Source organism: Salmo salar, chromosome ssa05, assembly GCF_905237065.1.
Source record: "Salmo salar chromosome ssa05, Ssal_v3.1, whole genome shotgun sequence".
In the NCBI taxonomy this organism is placed as follows: Eukaryota; Metazoa; Chordata; class Actinopteri; order Salmoniformes; family Salmonidae; genus Salmo; species Salmo salar.
The window spans coordinates 36,923,949-36,944,698 of record NC_059446.1 but is presented as its reverse complement, the minus strand read 5'-3'; the positions used below and the strand labels follow the sequence as shown (position 1 = coordinate 36,944,698).

Below are 20,750 nucleotides of genomic sequence, written 5' to 3'. Positions count from 1 at the left end.
GAGCCTCGGATGAGTCTAGTCAGCAGATGAAGCCCATGCCTGATTGGACACTGGGGTAATGACTTAACGAGATGAAGGGTGTACACAAAGGGCAGTTCCAGGATATGTTATCCTTGTTATGGAAAACAGTTAAAGTGAGCAAATCTCTCAGATTTTACTTTGTATTTTGCATACTGACTGTACTGGGACTAACTGTTTCTAAAATTACCATTTTCATTTATACGTTAGTATTGTTGTGGGTCGTTAAGAAGGTTCGCTTGGGGATTTTTTTATTTATTTTTTTGTCATGAGTAGACAGACTGCAGGGCAAATTCTTTCCTCCCTATGTCAGCTCTTGTTTAGCGAAACCACACACCGTGACGTAATCACAGCCCTCATTATGCGAATGATTCCATAGAAATTGAGGCCATCTAGTGGCCATTGTAATAATGTATCAACTTGTAAAGATGTTACAATGTTACAAGGCAGCAATAATAGCCATACAAAAAAATGAAACATACTTACATTTGCCTCATACTGCATGTTTATCGAGTTTGATTTCAATCAGTGTAAAAATACCACCTCTCTATCCACTCACTATGGACATCACAAGTGATCATAGGTCAAATTGAAGTCAATAAAATGTGAGAGGATTCTGGTAGTACCAGTAATCTGGATTTCTCTCTTCCATTGTTAAAGGAAGGGTATGTATCACTACTAGATGTCACAAAAATTACAGAATTAGACATCTTTGCTAGAATTGGCCATGAGCAAGTGTCCTAATCTGGCCAAGGTAAATCACAATGCAGTCAAAAACGTGATTAATTGTATAAATATTTCCACCCTATGTGGTTGGAATAATATTGTGAAATTGTGAAAATGATCATAAAACCCTTTTAGCATAAGAGCTGTTTGAAAATACTGCCTGAAATGCCAGCATGTTTTGCTGGGATGGAGTTTTGGCCTGCCTGGTGACATCACCATTGGCGTAAATTTGTTAATAGACCAATAAGAAAGATACTTCCAAACCTCTCTGCCAATTACAGCTAGTTCTCAGTTTTCCCCTACTCACTCAGAATAAATCCAGAAAGTTCTAGCAAAATTCTTGCTTGAGAAATGTTTCTTTACTAAGAATCTATTTTTGTTTATTTTTAACTCTTTTAATTGAAAACAATCACAGTAAGGTGCTTAATTGTTACCCAGAAGTTCTTTGATATTCAGATAAAAACGGTTGCATTGGACCTTTACAGTAGAGCAACCTATCCGGTTGAAGGCAGATCTAACAAACACCCGAATGATTGGTGGACAGGTTACCACTGTGTTTCCCAGGTTGCATCACCTACATGAGGTGACCACAGGATTAGTGGAATTATTGAGCCCTAATTAGTTATCTGGCACATACAAGATGCCACAAGAGAAACACACTCAAACAAACGTATGGACACTGACATCCTACTGTAAGTATGCTGAGATTTTATTTTATTTATATTCTATCTATCATTTCACGTGGCTTCTATTTTCATAGATTTACCCCTGAGAACAGTCGTGAAAGTGTTCTACTTGTGGGATTAAACAAGTAATATGAACGGCTTTTTGAGTGAACAATGCTGTGTGTGAATTGGATATTTTGTCATGGACTAATACAGCTTTGCATAATTTCTATGATGGGCAATGCATTTAGGCTGTTGCACATTGTTTACATTAAAAAGTTGTACACATGGTTATCACCGTAAACTAATAAAGCACACACTTGTCTTCAGATTCAACCATATCAATATTCATCATTGCAGTCAGTAACGTGTTTTATTCCAGTCAGAGTTTTCTTTTACTTTATTCTGACAAAGTGCTTAATTTGCAATTTTATGGTCTAAATGTCTGAACTTAAATAGCCTTTTATTGCTACATTGGAATTTGTATAGGGACGAAAATATTTATTATATAAATAATTCACCTGACACCGAAACCGTATCAATATGAATATTGAAAATCTATTCTGTAGGTAAGGGATCATCAATTTTGGGCCGATTCTTTTCTTGCGCGGATCGTCGAGGGGGAAACATAAATTCACTCTGGCTATCTACTCCGATTTCAGAGGACTCTGTCTGAATGAGACAGAGTGCAGAATAACTGACGAATTTCCCAATGTGCAACACCCGTTGAATATGACCGGTGTCAGTAAACGTCGGCAAAAAAAGTATTAAATTGTTGCCAGCAGCACAGTTACAGTCACCACAACGCTCTAGATATCATGACATCAGCCTAACCAGCTATGCTAGGGCGAGTAAAATGACAGAGTGAGTTGTTTTCTCATTTGTGACTGGAAGTAGCTAGCCAACTTTAGCCAGTCAGCTTGGGTGCTTGACTGCCGTTGTGACAAAACGCTCGGATCAACCCTACTGTGGCTCTGAACGCCTCGAGAGTGAAACGCTCTGAATTTAAGAACGGACAATCTGACAGCGCTCTGAATCTACGAACGCCGGAGTGCACTGAATTTATGAACACACCCACAATTACACGTCATTTGAAGACTGCAAATTGACCACAGATGTAATACTTGACTAAAACATAATCATTTCAAACCATGCTTACATTTGTGTACAATCACATCTCTCTATTACGCGTGGTAATACTTAGTAACAGATTTCCAAAATTAGATTGTATATACAGTTGAAGTCGGAAGTTTACATACACTTAGGTTGGAATCATTAAAACTCGTTTTTCAACCACTACACAAATTTCTTGTTACAAACGAAAGTTTTGGCAAGTCGGTTAGGACATCTACTTTGTGCATGACACAAGTAATTTTTCCAACAATCGTTTACAGACAGATTATTTCACTTATAATTCAAATTATCCCAATTTCAGTGGGTCAGAAGTTTACATACACTAAGTTGACTGTGCCTTTAAACAGCTTGGAAAATTCCAGAAAATGATGTCATGGCTTTATAAGCTTCTGATAGGCTAATTGGCATCATTTGAGTCAATTGGAGGTGTACCTGTGGATGTATTTCAAGGCCTACCTTCAAACTCACTGCCTCTTTGCTTGACATCATGGGAAAATCAAAAGAAATCAGCCAAGTCTGGTTCATCCTTTGGAGCAATTTCCAAATGCCTGAAGGTACCACGTTCATCATTACAAACAATAGTACGCAAGTATAAACACCATGGGACCACACAGCCGTCATACCGCTCAGGAAGGATATGCGTTCTGTCTCCTAGAGATGAACGTACTTTGGTGTGAAAAGTGCATATCAATCCCAGAACAAGAGCAAAGGACCTTGTGAACATACTGGAGGAAACAGGTACAAAAGTATCTATATCCACAGTAAAACAAGTCCTATATCGACATAACCTGAAATGCCGCTCAGCAAAGAAGAAGCCACTGCTCCAAAACTGCCATAAAAAAAGCCAGACTACGGTTTGCAACTGCACATGGGGACAAAGATCGTACTTTTTGGAGAAATGTCCTCTGGTCTGATGAAACAAAAATAGAACTGTTTGGCCATAATGACCATCGTTATGTTTGGAGGAAAAAGGGGGAGGCTTGCAAGCCGAAGAACACCATCCCAACCCCCAAGCACAGGGGTGGCAGCATCATGTTGTGGGGGTGCTTTGCTGCAGGAGGGACTGGTGCACAAAATAGATGGCACCATGAGGATGGAAAATGATGTGGATATATTGAAGCAACATCTCAAGACATCAGTCAGGAAGTTAAAGCTCGGTCGCAAATGGGTCTTCCAAATGGACAATAACCCCAAGCATACTTCCAAAGTTGTGGCAAAATGGCTTAAGGAAAACAAAATCACGGTATTGGAGTGGCCATCACAAAGCCCTGACCTCAATCATATAGAAAATTTGTGGGCAGAACTGAAAAAGCGTGTGCGAGCAAGGAGGCCTACAAACCTGACTCAGTTACACCAGCTCTGTCAGGAGGAATGGACCAAAATTCACCCAACTTATTGATGGAAGCTTGTGGAAGGCTACCCAAAGCGTTTGACCCAAGTTAAACAGTTTAAAGGCAATGCTACCAAATACTAATTGCGTGTATGTAAACTTCTGATCCACTGGGAATGTGATGAAAAAAATAAAAGCTGAAATATGTCATTCTCTCTACTATTATCCTGACATTTCACATTGTTAAAATAAAGTGGTGATCCTAACTGACCTAAGACAGGGAATTTTTACTAGGATTAAATGTCAGGAATTGTGAAAAACTGAGTTGAAATGTATTTGGCTAAGGTGCATGTAAACTTCTGACTTCAACTGTGTATATACGTGTGTGTGTGTGTTTTTTTATTTATTTTTTTATTTTATTTTTTTATACAAGTTTGGCCCGCGTCCCGCCAGTTGGATAACCCTGCTGTAGTTTGAAGTCTTGTTGCTAGTTTATGTTCTACCTGACTAGTCTGGGTTTAGGCAGCTTATGGAGATTGAGCAGATACAGAGGGCAGAGAGCTGAGACCTGCTGGATTTATTTAGCACACCGCAGACGGACAGACACACACACCTGCTGTTTGTGTAGAACCCGACTGTGGCAGACTACACACAGGTACAAAGATTTGTCAGACAACTGGTAGGCTACCGTGTTTTAATGTGATCAGACAATCAGACTGTGCCAGCCAGGTCAGCCACATAGTTCCATAACATGTAGTTGAGTCTATATTCATTTATGCTGTGCATTGTAAAACAATAAAACAAACCCCATGGTGGAAACCGATGGACAAGTTTATGGACAGTTTATTGGGATAGAAAAAAGGATATACAGTAAGCAGGTTATGCACAGACCCAATGAATAGTGTATCCCGAAAGGGATAGGAAGGCACTGTAGGTACAAACAATGTTACCTAGTTTAGCCGGGTACTATAACCCACGCTCTTAGAAAAAAGGGTTCCAAAAGGGTTCTTTGGCTGTCCCCATAGAAGAACCCTTTTTGTTTCCAGGGAGAACCCTTTTGGGTTCCATGTAGAACCCTCTGTGGAAAGGGCCTAATGGAACCCAAAATGGTTCTACCTGGAACCAAAAAGGGTTCTTCAAAGGGTTCCCCTCTGGGGACAGCCGAAGAACCATTTGACGTTCAACAAAGCGTCTTTTTTTCTAAGAGTGCAGTTTATATAGTCACACAGATAATATTAACCATTGTCAAAAAGATTTCAAACAGTAAAGAAATTATCGACTTTTACATTTAAGATCTAAATGGCTCTGAAGTCTTCAGGGATTTATTGGCACTGATCACCTGACAGTAGCCTCTGTTACCTCAGCTGACTTAGCACCGGTCGTCCTGTAAGTCTATGGTTTGCACGTCGGCCCTGTGTCATAATGAGCTCTTCTTTCAGGTGGGGACTGAGGAGAAGATGGTTGCCGCTGTGCGCACCTTGCTCTGTTTCACCACAACTGAACATGTTCAACCTGATAACCAACTGCTGCAGCTGGGTCTCCAAAATCCAGCAACCCATCAGGTAAGAATGACTTTCTCTCAAATGGATTAACACAGTCCCTCAGTCACTTGCGATTACAAATACTCTGACTTAAATTGCTCCATATGCTAACCCCCAGCCCCATATCTCGTATTTTCACACAGGAAAGTCAATGTACTCGTGGTCGGTCTTGATAAAGCAGGAAAAACATCCACTGTCAGGGGGATGTTAAGAGGTAATGTAACAGTGACTTCAATAGAAAGCAATTAACAGTAACCATGCAGTAGACATTTCACAGAAATCTGCGTATGGCTGACTGAGGTCCTCTTGTAACTATTCTCGCTGTCTGCAGTGCCCCCGGTGGACGTGGGTCCAACACATGGGTGTGTCCGCACGGAGCTGAGAGTGGAGAACTTCCTGGTCACCCTGCTGGACATCGGTGGGGCCCCGGAGGTGCGGGGGTCCTGGAGGGATCTCTATGGGGAGGTCCATGGGTTCATCTTTGTGGTGGACTCCAGTGACCGGCAGAGGATTAAAGAGGTCAAGGAACTTCTGACGGACCTGCTGAAGCAGCCTAGAGTGGCGGGAAAACCACTACTGGTGTAAGGACTAATTCTTATGTCAAGTTTGAGTTAATGTGAATAGAATACTTGATCAACATTAAAATAAAAAGTAAAGTTATATTTGTTATATTTCTAGTTTGTAAGTATGTTATACAATATTCGATGAGATGTACAGGACAAAGTGACAGATAATCTATACTACCTACATTAAAACCTTAGTGTTGCCATGTACAGTGGGCAAGGAAGGACAGTAGCGAAACTGATTAGTGCTTTCAGTGTAGTTTTTTCATTTTTTTAAACCACTGAATAAACTGTGTTGTGTTTTAGGTTGGCCAACAAGCAAGACAAGATGAATGCCCTGGTGGGAAGTGAGATAATTGAGCTCCTGTCTCTGGAGAGACTGGTGAACCAGAGCCGCTCTCTGTGCCACATTGTGAGTCTAGTTCTCACACACACCACTCTCCACACAACTAGACAGCCAGACAGCCAGACAGAAGAGCCAGACAGACAGCCAGACAGAAGAGCCAGACAGACAGCCAGACAGAAGAGCCAGACAGACCGCCAGATAGTCAGACAGCCAGACAGACAGCCAGACAGCAGGACAGCCAGACAAACTGACAGCCAGGCAAACAGACAGCCAGGCAAACAGACAGACAGATTATGTTTATTATGTTCAAGAGACAGCTAGATACATAGACAGACAGAAATACATGTAGGCTACATAGATTTGATTATGTTGTGCCTTTTCGCTCTAGGAGCCTTGCTCAGCCTTAATGGACCTGCGGAGGTGGACAGACAGGAAGACACTGCGGGGTCTTCGCTGGCTTCTGCGTGCTGTCAGTCTGGATTACCCAGAACTCTGTTCTCGCATAATCAGGGACATCAGGGACAGGAGACCTCTAGCACCAGACGAGAGGGACAGGCGTGGGAAGATAGAGAGGAGCCGCAAGCCCAAAGAGGAAAGGTAAGAGCGACCATAACTATCCCAATTGGCACAAACTGGTTGAATCAACTTTGTAAGTCGCTCTGGATAAGAGCGTCTGCTAAATGACTTAAATGTAAATGTAAATGTTTCAACGTAATTTGTCAACGTATTGTGACGTGGATTTTTAAAAAGTAATCAATGGAAACTGTCGTTTTGAGTGTGAAATTTCAGGTTACAATACCATTTTCAAGATAGACACCCTGTATAAAATATGTTGAATTTGTACCTTTGAAACAATGTCAGATCTTCAACGTCCTATACACAATTTTTTTTAAATAGCAGCACCTCCTACTGGAGAGTTGATCTAAAGCTATACAATTGGTTCCCCATCCAGAGTTTTAACTAAGCCCAGCTTTGATATTTGTCACTGACTACTACCAATGTGCTATCGTGAGAATGATTATTGATAGATCCCTTAACAACTAAATATATTCACCGTTGCTATTGAAGTCATTCCAAAGGGTAGGTTTAACAGAGCAAATGAAATGAAACCATACTTATTAGGTACAACTTCATCAGGTATACTATTTAAGCCTATATAGCATTTGCAAAGTCATCAACAGCTATTGTTAAATATTTTATTAAACAATAGCTCAAAGATTTTATTTATGATTTTTTGTTTTACAATACAAAACATATACATACAAATGACAACATACAGACTTACACAAACATCCACAACATCGCCCCTGCCCAGACCCACCTGCTCACACCCCCATCTCCAGTGGCCGTATCACTCTTTGCCACATGGCCTCAAACTGCACCATTTTGTTTCTCTCCGTTGCCCACGCACTTTCAACGTTTAGATAATAAAGCATTTGACCTTTCCATTGTGTTAACGATGGAGGATTGGTAGATTTCCAGACAAGTAAACAAGTTATATGTTGGATTCACGTCTCCAAATAAACCAAAAATACAAGTTAAATAATAGGATTAAGCCAGTGGCTCAAATGAAATTATCCAAGCATATCCTTTAAATGTTGACATTTGGTTGCAATGTCAACCAAACACAAATCAATAATCTTTTCCTAGTACAGTAAATAGCCTAAAGTAAAGGCTATCTTACAAACGAATGCAACCGTATTTATTCAACCTTAAAATGAGTAACACTTCCATGGACAAATGTTGAGGTTACTGGAACTATATATGTCTTCTTATGTAATCATAGAAAGCGTGCAAGTTCAAGATAGCATGCAAAGCTCGCTGGTCTGTGGAGATCTTCACAATTGCTGTAATAATCTGCGCAGAATCTTGAACAACATTGATCACTTGCACTATGTACTTTTAATGTAATCTCAACTGCAATCCATTTGGTTCTGCTATTAGATAAAGCACAGTGATAACCCATTAAGTTGTTGTATAAATACAAAATGTCTGACATTGTATTTCCATTTTAACTTTGTTGTCCTTTTAGATGGTTGAAAGCATAGTGATAACACATTGTTGAATTCCCAAACTTCTGTCTGTCTTTTTGAGTCGGTAAATAAAGGTTGAAATCTCATTGATCAACTTCTCAACCAATTATTATCCACATTTCCACGTTGAAATGACATGGTGTGCCCAGTGGGATGTGCCTTCAGTTAGACTCCCAGAATATCATCTGTCTTGGCCAATGTGTTGACAGCATTCACAGAATATGTATCCATGAACTATTTCAAAGACATGGCCTATGTTAGGATCATGGCATGGACCCTTTCTCATGTGAAATGTCTCTGTGTAGAATCCGTGCCAGCAAAAATGACCTTCGCAAAGTACAAAGCCCTCAAGAAAAGGACCGAAGACCCAAGACCCCCTCACTACAACCCATTCGAAACATCTTGAAAAAGGTAACGACATTGAAATGTACAAATCAACTGATAATCTTTAGTTGTAGATCCATTTCATCTTGACAAGATTCAAATGTATTATTTGTAGTAAAGCAATCTACTAGTTTTAGTACATCTGGATATGCACATTAATTTTCATTGCTGGAATATGTCAACTGAAAATCCTTGTTTATTGTAGGAGAGCACTCTGAAAAAGAGGCTTAATAAAAAGAAGAAACAACAGGGGAAGATTAAGGACACAGAAGAGAAAAGCGAAGGAGAGAATGCGGAGGAGGAGGAGGGGGAGGAAGGTAGCACAGAGGCGGACCCGGAACACAGTGTGCAGAAAGAGAAGGCCAACAGTCCCCTAATACCTCCGAAACGAAGGAAGCTGAAACGTAAAGCCAAAGTGAAGGAAGAGACCCAAGAGCTCCCAGAATCAGTTGACAACGAAGACAAAGACAACTCAAATAAAGGTAGCTGTGCTCCTCAAACAACACAACAATCTGTCTCCAATGTCTTGGAGCATGTTTTATCATTTATTAACAGGTTACAACATGTTATTAGTACTTTTGAATATTGAAATGTGCATCTGAGTTGATAACGTTCACATTTTCTCATCTGTTGATAAAGGGGACAAGAAGAAGAAGAAGAAAAAAGTGGTGAAAGTGAAAAAGAACAGGATAAACTCTGAGAAGATGCCAGGAGCATACTCCCAGCCAGTTGACCTCTCCGCGACCTTTGGTGAGCCCCCAGTCTCTCCTTTTTAACTCACACTGAAATGCAACGCCAAAATGAGACTCTGTCTGAGATATGTGATTTCCCTGTTTCTTGATAGATCTTTACCGAAAAGCCATTTTGGCTCTGAAAGAGCGACATGATCAGGGCCAGTGAGAGGAGCGGGCTGAGAGAGAGTCCTGGGTCCAGTGTGTGATGACGCAGTCTGCTATCCTGGCAAGGGCAGCACTCCAGTGATTTATGAACAAGCTGAGACACCTTAGTGACTCACCCCCAGCCTCTTCCCTGCAAACCACCCACCCACCCACCCACCCACCCACCCAGACAGCTACCTGACTGACTGACTGATTGACAGAGGGAGACATGCCCTGCAACTCTTCCACAACCTCCTTTTCATTATATTACCTCACATTTCTAATTTATGGATTACAACTGGAGTTTTCAATGGCTTTTGAAGGACAATTTCAAAATACTTGATGGATGTTTTTTTTAGCTGCTACTGTGCAGGAACTGCAAAGCCAATGCACCCCCTGAGAAATGTGTGTTTATTTTATCTTACCAAAATATGTTATATGAAATATGTATTTATTAGTGGTTATTTAATTTTCTGCAGTATAAGTAAACAGTTTACAAACATGATCAATGTACTGGCCAAAATATTTGAATCCCTCCTTATAAATATGAATAAAGTTTATCTGTTTATATTGTAATTTTCATGGAAAAGGTGACATGCTTTTGTAATGTTCATTTGCTTTTTATGACTGTTTGAAAAATGTCTCACAGAAGTTGTTTTTTAACAACAAAAAATGGTCAGTGAAAGGAAAAATAGAATTTTAAGAGAGAACACCACCAGGTCAATTTAAAGAAAGAACAAATACAAAACTGAAATGTACAATAAACAATCACGTGCGTCCTTTACAATTTACCATATGCCTGGAAGTGTGCTTGTGTTTGTTCACCTTGAAGATGATAATGCTCTGTTGCTTGACCCAGATTCAAAAACAGTTCAAACAATAGGTTAAGCCCAAACTACAATTCAGCCATATGTAACCATGTTTCCTATTTCATTCGGTATTAGCTATTATTTACTTATGCATGCTGGAAAAGAAACTCTGATAAAAAAAAAGGTTTTCTTGTTGGACTATGTTCAAATAATATCCATTCGTAATATATTCACCTATATTTTTGTAATTATATTACATATAAGCTGATAATATTGCTTGGTATGGGCTCCATAATTGGGCATTTGGACCTTGGACCCTGTGTACAAATTAACTTTCGCCATTTTTGTCGCTCTTCGAGAAGCCCACCCCCCTCAGCATCTTCACAGGAGAGAATACATTACAGCCAGTTGTTTCAGTGAATAGGCCTGCGCTAAATAGCGGCCGCGCGGAGACACAGGTTGGTGGGGGGACCGGGACACACAACACTGAAAATGGCTTCACCGAGGACGATAACAATTGTGGCCCTCTCTTTCGCTCTTGGCCTTTTTTTCGTCTTCATGGGCACTATAAAGCTCACACCAAGATTAAGCAAAGATGCTTACAGTGAGATGGTAAGTAAACCTTTAGCATCAAACCGCATCTGCAGCTGGAAGCGAAAGCCATTGTTCTGGCTATTTACGCTCTCAGGCTCTAATGTGCTATGCGCCGCTGACCCACATTTGGATCATGAAATAAAATAGCATATTATATCTAACTGATCCATATCATTTGATTGTATGTTTTGTTTCAATCGTGGGAATGAATTTAAGCAAGCAAGCAAGAACATGATGGTACCTGCTGCATTATTATATAGCCTATAATAGACTACATTATTTATTGAAGTCTGACGATAGAAAAACATGACTTTTGTGACAGAACAGAAAATATTACCATTAGGCATTTCAGATAAGCCCACATAATTGAAATGGAATGAATTGGCTACAGGCTACAGTAAATAGGCCTGTTTGTTTGAAATAAAATAAGACTAGGATATAGGCTAACAGTAGCCTACACATTTGTTCAGTAGTGTTTTATGGCGAATTATTTCTTATTATTAGCCAAAGATGACTTAAAAAACGGTATTTGAAGGTACATTTTAGCCTTGGCAGCGTATTCGAACAAATTCTACAGTCAAAATCTGGGATTCACTAGCCGACCAGTCGATTAAACTCTTTACGATGGAGTTGAGCGGCGGCTACTGTGGGCGGTCTGGAGCTCCGACATCACGACATTGTTCTGTGTAATTGAGAGCTATTCTTTGGGTGCTGAAATGAGTCGTTTTTGTTAAAAACGTCCTTTTATGTGATGTCGGAGCTCCAGTCCGCCGACACTAGCCCCCACTCAACCCCATTGCAAATCGTGGAGTTGAGTTTAATCAGCTAGGGGTGCACCTGCCGGTGTGGGGCTGATGTTGAGTCTCTCCCTACCAATGATGTTAATGCTCATCTGTGCTCTTCTCGTCATTCATATATGTTCTAACGTAATTCTTATTATATGGCGAATAGGCCCCTTCATTAGCCTATATTTTGGTCATTGAGTATTATTATTATTTATTTATTTTTGTACTTTTTACCCCATTTTCTCCCCAGTTTAGTGATATCCAATTGGTAGTTACAGTCTTGTCCCAGTACGGACTAGGGAGAGGCGAAGGTCGAGAGCCATGCGTCCTCCAAAACCTGACGCCGCCAAGCCGCATGGCTTCTTGACACTGCTCGCTTAACCAGGAAGCCAGCCGCACCAATGTGCATGCGATCTGGCAACCGTGTCAGCGTGCATGTGCCCGGCCCGCCACAGTAGTCGCTAGAACGCGATGGGACAAGGACATCCCGGCCAGCCAAACCCTCCCCTAACCCGGACGAAGCTGGGCCAATTGTGTGCCGCCTCATGGGTCTCCCGGTCGCGGCCGGCAGCGAAATAGCCCGTGATCGAACCCAGATCTGTAGTGATACCTCTAGCAGTGCGATGCAGTGCCTTAGACCACTGCACCACTCGGGAGGCCCCAACGATTGAATATTTTAAGTAATAGGCCGATATCAAGGACAGTGGTTTTGGTGGTGCTTGCATAGGCTACTTACGAGTATAACTCTTAAACCCTATAGTTAGACTATTTTGTGAAAAACAACAGAAAAACATCTGTCAGTGTCAGTGGCGATTTTAGCATGTACATCTTGGTGGGGCAAACTCAACAACAACAAAACAATGTTTAGATGCATGCCAGCAAAGCCACTACACTACACAACACTAAACAAAACATGAATTGCACTATAACGGTGACAAACGGTGCCCACAAACTGATGGGGCCTACATTAAGCTGTCCCAACAGTAGAGCTTTCTTTTCAGGACCATGGAGTGAATCCTTACCACTGCTACACCTGGCTGTCAGCGGAGCCTTGTCTGGCAGCGAAACAGTTCATTCAGCCTCATTTACTGCCTTTTAAAAGAACATAGCTGATATGGCTCACTTCCTTAAACAAACGTCGTTTCTACTGACAATTGGGATGTACAAACTATGGCATAAGGGCACGACGAGTGGATAAGAGGCAATGCGTAATTTCTATTAAGACATTAAATGTATCCTCTCACTCCAACTTTTGATGTAGAACTGGAACTTCTTTACAGGTTCTACAAATCGGAGAAAGTATATACTGTAGCCTATAGTATACCACTAATAATGAGCAAGTTCTCTCTTTGATATCTATGAAAATTAATGCTGAAATGTTCTCTCTCACGTTTTTTTCTTTAGAAAAGGGCATACAAAAGCTACGCAAAGGCCTTGCCAGGCCTAAAGAAGATGGGTATCAGTTCGGTGCTGCTCCGTAAGATCATTGGCTCACTAGAGGTGGGCTGTGGTGTGGTTCTGACGTTGGTGCCAGGGAGACCCAAGGATGTGGCTAACTTCCTGCTCTTGCTGGTCATGCTGGCGGTCCTTTTCTTCCACCAGTTAGTAGGAGACCCCCTGAAACGATACGCTCATGCTCTGGTCTTTGGTATTCTGCTCACCTGCCGACTGCTCATTGCCCGCCAGAGTGAGGACCGGCCCGAGAGGGAGGAGAGCAGGGAAGAACACATCAATGTCCAGGAAAAGAACAAAGTCAAGCAGTCCTAATCCAGCCCAATCGTCTTGTCTGGGCAGAGCAACAGCAAAATGGAACCTTGTGCGTTTCTTTGGATTGTAGCAATTCTGATTCAAAAGAAACGCAGTCGCTATTAACAAGTGATATTTTTATGTTTCTTTTTGACACAAATACTAATTTGAGTGACTTTGTTGGCTTTGAGACTGCTAATGTTTTCCGCTATTGAAGATTGGTACTTTTCTATTTTTTACATTTTAGCTAGGAAGCTAATGATATCCCTTGAATTCAATTGTTATTTTTACAACAATTAAGCATGGTTCATATTAAATGGTTTAATTAAAACAAACTCATATCCTATCACCACTGTTCAAGATATATTGTTTGTGAACATTGACTCACATTTATTTAAATATAATACACAGTATCACATATTTCCATTGGTATTTGTAAAATAAGAATCATTTCAGTGAATTCAGATTACTTTCGTTAAAGCTTTTACCTGTTGATTCGATTTTCCTGTAAGTATTCCTATGCATGAAAATGTACCCCTTTTCCCCAAAGAAAAATTGAACGGTCAAATGACAAGTCTTTCACTCATTGCAAATTGATGAATCACTTTGTTGGACCCAACACTTTTGTTCAAGAACTCATGTGGAGTCAAGACCTATTGGACAGCATTTTGATAGCAATTATGCACATACATAATACGTCTATGGTTGCTAGCCTAGTGCTGTCTCTATGTCTCTGGAACACAGTCAATAGTCCAGCTACTTTGTCAAATGCTGTGTCAAATGACATGTCCAATAAAGGACTTGATATTTGTCTCTTAATAAAGGACTGTCTCTCTTTACATCCAGTGACAACAAAGGCTTACGTTTATCTGTGAGTCTATTTTGCGCTTGGATTTTTTTAACAGTATTCTGCTGAATTACTATATTAGATAAGTATTCGTATGAGTATTAACATTACCACTGGATTCTTCTTGTAATGTAAATGTACTTGATTAATATATAAGTGGTGCTACCTTCAGTAATGATGAGTAGATAAAGGGAAGTTTCAGTCAGATGAGCAGTTGTTCAGTTGGTCTTTAACATTCACAATACTTCTGTAAAACAAGATGAGCTAAATAAAAAAAAATGTACAAGCGGATCTCCAAGCTATGTGTTCATTGTATATCGTTTTCATTCAGTTCAAATCAGCAGTTAATTACAAAACATTCCAAACATAAAGTGTGTAAAAAGAAGAATGAACGCTTGGATTTGCATTCAGTTTATTGCAAATGTAGAGTAGCCTACCTGAACTTGGATCCTTGAAGTGAATGAGCCTACTACACACAATTATGTATATAAATCAATACCTTCACATCATCAGTTTGTGCATGTAGGAAGGAAAGCGAACTGGCAGATGGGTCGAGTTTGAAGTGGAGGAAGTATAGGGCTTAGCGTGTCTCTCGAGGAGGCTAAAAAGAGATTTTGGCTTAGAAAAGATTAATATTTTCAGGAGTCGGGTAATTGGCTAAGTGAGGTGAGTTTTAGGGAAAGAGAGAGGAGGTTGAAAAGACTAAGGGATTTGAATCTGTTGAAGCTCGCAATAACAAGGGAGAGGGTATGTCGAGGAAGATTGCTGTCAAGTTCAAACAGAGTGTTCAACGCCAGTTCAAGTTCTGGAGGTGAAATGGAAGGGGTAGAAGGTGTTGTGAGGAGCTCTGATCCCGAGCTTTGCATTGATGGACATGGTTATGATAAAGATAAGTTTGGTCCAGCAGGAGTGACATTTTTGGAGAAAGTGGATCCTTGCCTTTTATGTGGATCCATTTGTGGTTTAAGGGCGCTTGGGAAAGGAGTTGGGTGCAATTGAATCAGTGAACGTAACCTGTAGTGGACTTGTGATATTTGTTTGTGTTTCTTCTGACCAGAGGGAGCAGGTGCTCCGTGTCACGCAACTTGGGTCAAGATCTGTTTCTTGCTTTGCTCTTAGGAACAGGGCACCATTGAAAGGAGTGATTTCTTAAATAAATATGCACATGTATGCAGCATGGTTACCTGCGTACGCACACAATTCTATTGCAATGAATATGCTTGTTCTACTTTCCCCAAGTATATAATTCCCACTGGACATTGTTTCCCCAGCATCATAAAAGTAGCTTCTCACCCCAGATTTTTACACACACACACACACACACACACACACACACACACACACACACACACACACACACACACACACACACACACACACACACACACACACACACACACACACACACACACACACGCACAGGGAAGACTACTAATCGCACACGCAAATGCAAACATACAAAATCATAAAGATATGTATACAATATTATGCATTTCTTAAAAGCACATAATACAAATTACACACGTTTTGGATTAATTTACAGCAGTAATGTTTCCTAGCAAGTGCCAAAAGAGTGGAGTGAAGAAAATGGCTCTGTTCAAACAATCTAACACTGTTTCCTTACTTTCTTCAAGGTCATAGCTGATTTAAAATGATTGTATAGTTAAATAGGATGCCAGTGGAGTGAACACTAGGATGCCAGTGTTTGGACAAAGCCAGCGAGTGAATGGGGTCCAGCATGTGCAGAGAGGAAGGGCACTTGGTTCAAGTAATTTGATTGAGTTATGTGAAATGGAAGGGTATAGTGCCAATGTGAAGATGGCAGGAAAGCTGGAGCGTGGTACAGAGCAGAGATGATGGTGATTATGACTAAGGGGAGAAGTGCCAAGAGGTTGAGAGGGAGTATCCAACAGGTGTGGAGGTGAGGGGTCAGAGGAGGGCTTCAGATGGAGGGAGACTGAAGGAGAGGGTGTGTATAGAGGAGTCAGATGGGGCCGGGTGAGGTGGTGTGATGGGTGGTTTAGGACCAGGGGGCCGTTGAGACTCAGTTACTGAGCACTAGCTCTGTCGCACTCTCCACGTCCCAGGAGTTTGACGACAACACCACTATTACTGCATTCTGTGGAGACGGGACAAACAGTAGAGAAGGAAGTTTATAACACAGTCATAACTATGCTAAAGTATTCAAACACAAAACAGATCCATTGGTGAACCATAATAAAATGTAAATGAGTTATGAAGGTATCGACTGCTGAGACAGAATTAGAGCTAGTCACGTGGGGCCCACTGACTTTGTTGAAGCCTATGCCACAGAGTTTGTCTATTTTGTGGGTGTACTCTGGGCTGGAGGACGGGGCGCCGGCGTACACGTGAGACCAGAGTCTGGCCGTCTGTTTGAACATCTCTGGGTTCTGCCTATACTAAAAAGTGAGAACACACAACACTGAGAGAGCAGCAAGACTGCAGTATAAAAAACCTCACTAGGTTACAATTTAGTAAAGCAATTGTACATGAGGGCGAGTGTACAATTGTTTTTCTACAACGGGTAGCCAATTAAATGAAAAACTTTATTTTGATAAATCTATTCATAGGCTACTATTTCATCCCTGAAACAAAAATATAGGCTAGTCCCGACGCATCTATGGTTGCTAGCCAAGCCAGCTGACCGTTCATTCTATCGGTTAAGTTGCCAGATACGCGACCCAGTCGTGAACTCTGTTCAATATCCCAGTCGTTGGTTCTAAATGTTCCGTTGCCATGCTGGCCGGCAACGCTCTTATCCCTTGCTTGCTAGCTAGCCAACTACGGTTAACACAGTCACGTCAAACCATGGAGCTAGAAAAACAGCAAAGTAGCTGCATTTCATTTTGTTGGACCTGTTTTTCTATTGACATTTCTTTGTATACATTGCATTTGGAAAGTATTCAGACCCCTTGACTTTTGTACATTTTTTAAAGTTACAGCCTTATTCTAAAATTGATTAAGAAAAAATGTCCTCATCAATCTACAAATAATGGTCCTCATCTATCTACAAATAATGGTAACACGCCCTGAGGTGCGTGTTACCAGTCTGGCGCCACCTGTGCAAGCCCCACGCATCAGGCCTCCAGTGCGCATTCCCAGTCCAGAGCTTCCGGCGACAGTTCCCAGTCCGGAACCTCCTGAGACGGCCTACAGTCCGGAACCTTCTGAGAGGGCTCACAGTCCGGAACCTTCTGAGAGGGCTCACAGTCCGGAACCTCCTGAGAGGGCCCACAGTCTGGAACCTCCTGAGAGGGCCCACAGTCCGGAACCTCCTGAGACGGCCCACAGTCCGGAACCTCCTGAGACGGCCCACAGTCCGGAGCCTCCTGAGACGGCCCACAGTCCGGAGCCTCCTGAGACGGCCCACAGTCCGGAGCCTCCTGAGACGGCTCACAGTCCGGAGCCTCCTGAGACGGCCCACAGTCCGGAACCTTCTGAGAGGGCTCACAGTCCGGAACCTCCTGAGAGGGCCCAAGTCCGGAACCTCCTGAGAGGGCCCACAGTCCGGAATCTCCTGAGACGGCCCACAGTCCGGAACCTCCTGAGACGGCCCAGAGTCCGGAACCTCCTGAGACGACCCACAGTCCGGAGCCTCCTGAGACGGCCCACAGTCCGGAGCCTCCTGAGACGGCCCACAGTCCGGAGCCTCCTGAGACGGCCCACAATCCGAAGCCTCCTGAGACGTCCCACAGTCCGGAGTCTACAGCGACGTCCCACAGTCCGGAGTCTTCAGCGGCGTCCCCCAGTCCGGAGTCTTCAGCGTCGTCCCCCAGTCCGGAGTCTTCTGCGACGTCCCCCAGTCCGGAGTCTCTGGCGATGATCCGCAGTCCAGAGCCTCCGGCGATGATCCGCGGTCCGGTGACACGAAGGCGGAGAGATCAGCTGGCGGAGCGGGGGCTACGCCCCGAACCCGGAGCTGCCTCCTATGCTGGCGGATAAGCAGGATGTGAGGGTTCTTCGTCCCGCACCAGAACTGCCTCCGATGTAGGAGGATCCGCGGGATGGGACTGTTCTTCGTCCTGCACCAGAGCCGTCACCGACATTAGACACCCACCCTAACCCTCCCTGTTTTTTTTGTGTTTTGGGGTTGTGCGTTCGGAGTCCGCACCTTTGGGGAGGGGGGTACTGTCACATCCTGACCATAGAAAGCTTTTATTTTTCTATGGTAGAGTAGGTCAGGTGACAGAGGGTTTTGTCTAGTTTATTTATGTCTATGTTGGTTCTAGTTTCTATGTTGGGGTTTTGTCTAGTTTATGTATTTCTATGTGGGGTTCTAGTTGTTGTATTTCTATGTTGTTGTTTTTTTGGGATGATCTCCAAATAGAGGCAGCTGGTCATCATTGTCTCTAATTGGGGATCATACTTAAGTTGTTGTTTCTCCCACTATGAGTTGTGGGAGATTATTTTGAGTAAGTGTATGTTGCACCTCTTCGTCACGGTTTGTTGTTTTGTTTCTGAGTTTATTTGTATGTCCTGAATAGTTTCACAGTATTAAATAAAATGTGGAATGATCCACACGCTGCACTTTGGTCCCATTCTTCAGACAACCGTGACAGGGATAAAGGATTGTGTAGTTTCGGTGGATAATGTTGTTTGTGTCAACTGTAGGGGTGCACGTGTTGCTGGGGATCGGAAGTGTCCGATGAAAGAGAGGCAGTTTGAGGTGGCTAGAGTCAGATTAGAGCAGAAGGTGTGGTATGCTGAGGTAGTGAAGAAAGTAGAGGAGTATGAGTCAAGGGTGAGGGATTCTGAAAGGATCCCTGTGAATAGAAGATCTGTTCCAGCACAGAGGGATAGGCCAATGAGTGATACAGTGCATTCGGAAAGTATTCAGACCCATTGACTTTTTCCACATTTTGCTATGTTACAGCCTCATTCTAAACTTTATTAAATAGTTTTTTCCCCCTCATCAATCTACACACAATACCCCATAATGACGAAGCAAAAACAGGTTTTTAGACCTCTTTGCAAGTGCATTACAAATAAACTGAAACATCACATTTACAGAAGTATTCAGACACTTTACTCAGTGCTTTGTTAAAGCACCTTTGGCAGCGATTACAGCCTCGAGTCTTCTTGGGTATGACGCTACAAGCTTGGCACACGTGTATTTGGGGCTTTCCCCAATTCTTCTCTGCAGATCCTCTCCAGCTCTGTCAGGTTGGATGGGGAGTGTCGCTGCACAGCTATTTCCAGGTATCTCCAGAGATGTTCAATCGGGTTCAAGTCTGAGCTTTGGATGGGCCACTCAAGGACATTTAAAGACTTGTCCTGCATTGTCTTGGCTGTGTCCTTAACGTTGTTGTCCTGTTGGAAGGTGAACCTTCGCCCCAGTCTGATGTCCTGAGTGCATTGGAGCAGGCTTTCATCAAGGATCTCTCTGTACTTTGCTCTGTTCATCTTTCCCTCGATCCTTACCAGTCTCCCAGTCCCTGCCGCTGAAAAAGATCTCCACAGAATGATGCTGCCACCACCATGTTTTACCGCACGGATGATGCCAGTTTTCATCCAGATGTGACTCTTGGCATTCCTGCCAAAGAGTTCAATCTTGGTTTCATCAGACCAGAGAATCTTTTCCTCATAGTCTGAGAGTCCTTTAGGTGCCTTTTGGCAAACTCCAAGCGGGCTGTCACGTGCCTTTTACTGAGGAGTTGCTTCCGTCTGGCCACAATACCAAAAAGACCTGATTGGTGGAGTGCTGCAGAGATAGTTGTCCTTCTGGAAGTTTCTCCCATCTCCACAGAGGAACTCTGGAACTCTGTCAGAGTGACCATTGGGTTCTTGGTCAATTCCCTGACCAAGGCCCTTCTCCACCAATTGCTCAGTTTGGCCGGGTGGCCAGCTCTAGGAAGAGTCTTGGTGGTTCCAAACTCCTTCCATTTTAGAATTATGGGGGCCACTGTGTTCTTGGGGACCTTCGATGCTGCAGAAATGTTTTGGTACCCTTCCCCAGATCTGTGTCTCAACACAATCCTGTCTCGGGAGCTCTACGGACAATTCCTTTGACCTCATGTTTTGGTTTTTCCTCAGACATGCACTGTCAACTGTGGGCCCTTATATAGACAGGTGTGCCCCTTTCCAAGTCATGTCCAATCAATTGAATTTACCACAGGTGGACTCCAATCAAGTTGTAGAAACATCTCAAGAATGATCAATGGAAACAAGATGCACCTGAGCTCAATTTCGAGTCTCATAGCAAAGGATATGAATACTTATGTAAATAAGGTATTTTTGTTTTGTTTTTTTTCCACCTGTTTTTGCTTTGTCATAATGTGGTATGGTGTGTAGATTGATGAGGAAATGTTTTTATTTGATCCATTTTAGAAT

The 20,750-nt window shown here is 42.4% G+C and overlaps 2 protein-coding genes across 2 annotated transcripts; both read left to right on the top strand.

Moving 5' to 3' along the window:
* The first annotated feature begins 1,227 nt into the window (after positions 1-1,227).
* On the top strand, positions 1,228-10,409 carry arl13a (ADP-ribosylation factor-like 13A). Its single transcript, XM_014199754.2, has 10 exons — positions 1,228-1,436; positions 5,313-5,435; positions 5,558-5,628; positions 5,746-5,995; positions 6,284-6,389; positions 6,712-6,920; positions 8,662-8,767; positions 8,946-9,222; positions 9,380-9,490; positions 9,585-10,409. The coding sequence occupies exons 1-10, from the start codon at positions 1,417-1,419 to the stop codon at positions 9,638-9,640; spliced, it is 1,329 nt and encodes a 442-aa protein (XP_014055229.1). The 5' UTR covers positions 1,228-1,416; the 3' UTR covers positions 9,641-10,409.
* A 349-nt stretch (positions 10,410-10,758) lies between these two features.
* On the top strand, positions 10,759-14,690 carry tmem35 (transmembrane protein 35). The gene is made up of 2 exons (XM_014199752.1): positions 10,759-11,039; positions 13,211-14,690. Exons 1-2 carry the CDS (start codon positions 10,920-10,922, stop codon positions 13,571-13,573), a joined length of 483 nt encoding a protein of 160 aa, XP_014055227.1. The 5' UTR covers positions 10,759-10,919; the 3' UTR covers positions 13,574-14,690.
* The last annotated feature ends 6,060 nt before the right edge of the window (positions 14,691-20,750 follow it).

Bases quoted from the DNA above. Each gene is read 5' to 3' on its own strand.
- arl13a (XM_014199754.2), top strand. From the start codon at position 1,417: ATGGACACTGACATCCTACT. The intron at 5,436-5,557 runs GTAAGAATGACT...ATTTTCACACAG, and splicing joins AAAATCCAGCAACCCATCAG to GAAAGTCAATGTACTCGTGG. The intron at 6,921-8,661 runs GTAAGAGCGACC...GTCTCTGTGTAG, and splicing joins CGCAAGCCCAAAGAGGAAAG to AATCCGTGCCAGCAAAAATG.
- tmem35 (XM_014199752.1), top strand. From the start codon at position 10,920: ATGGCTTCACCGAGGACGATAACAATTGTGGCCCTCTCTTTCGCTCTT. The intron at 11,040-13,210 runs GTAAGTAAACCT...TTTTTTCTTTAG, and splicing joins AAGATGCTTACAGTGAGATG to AAAAGGGCATACAAAAGCTA.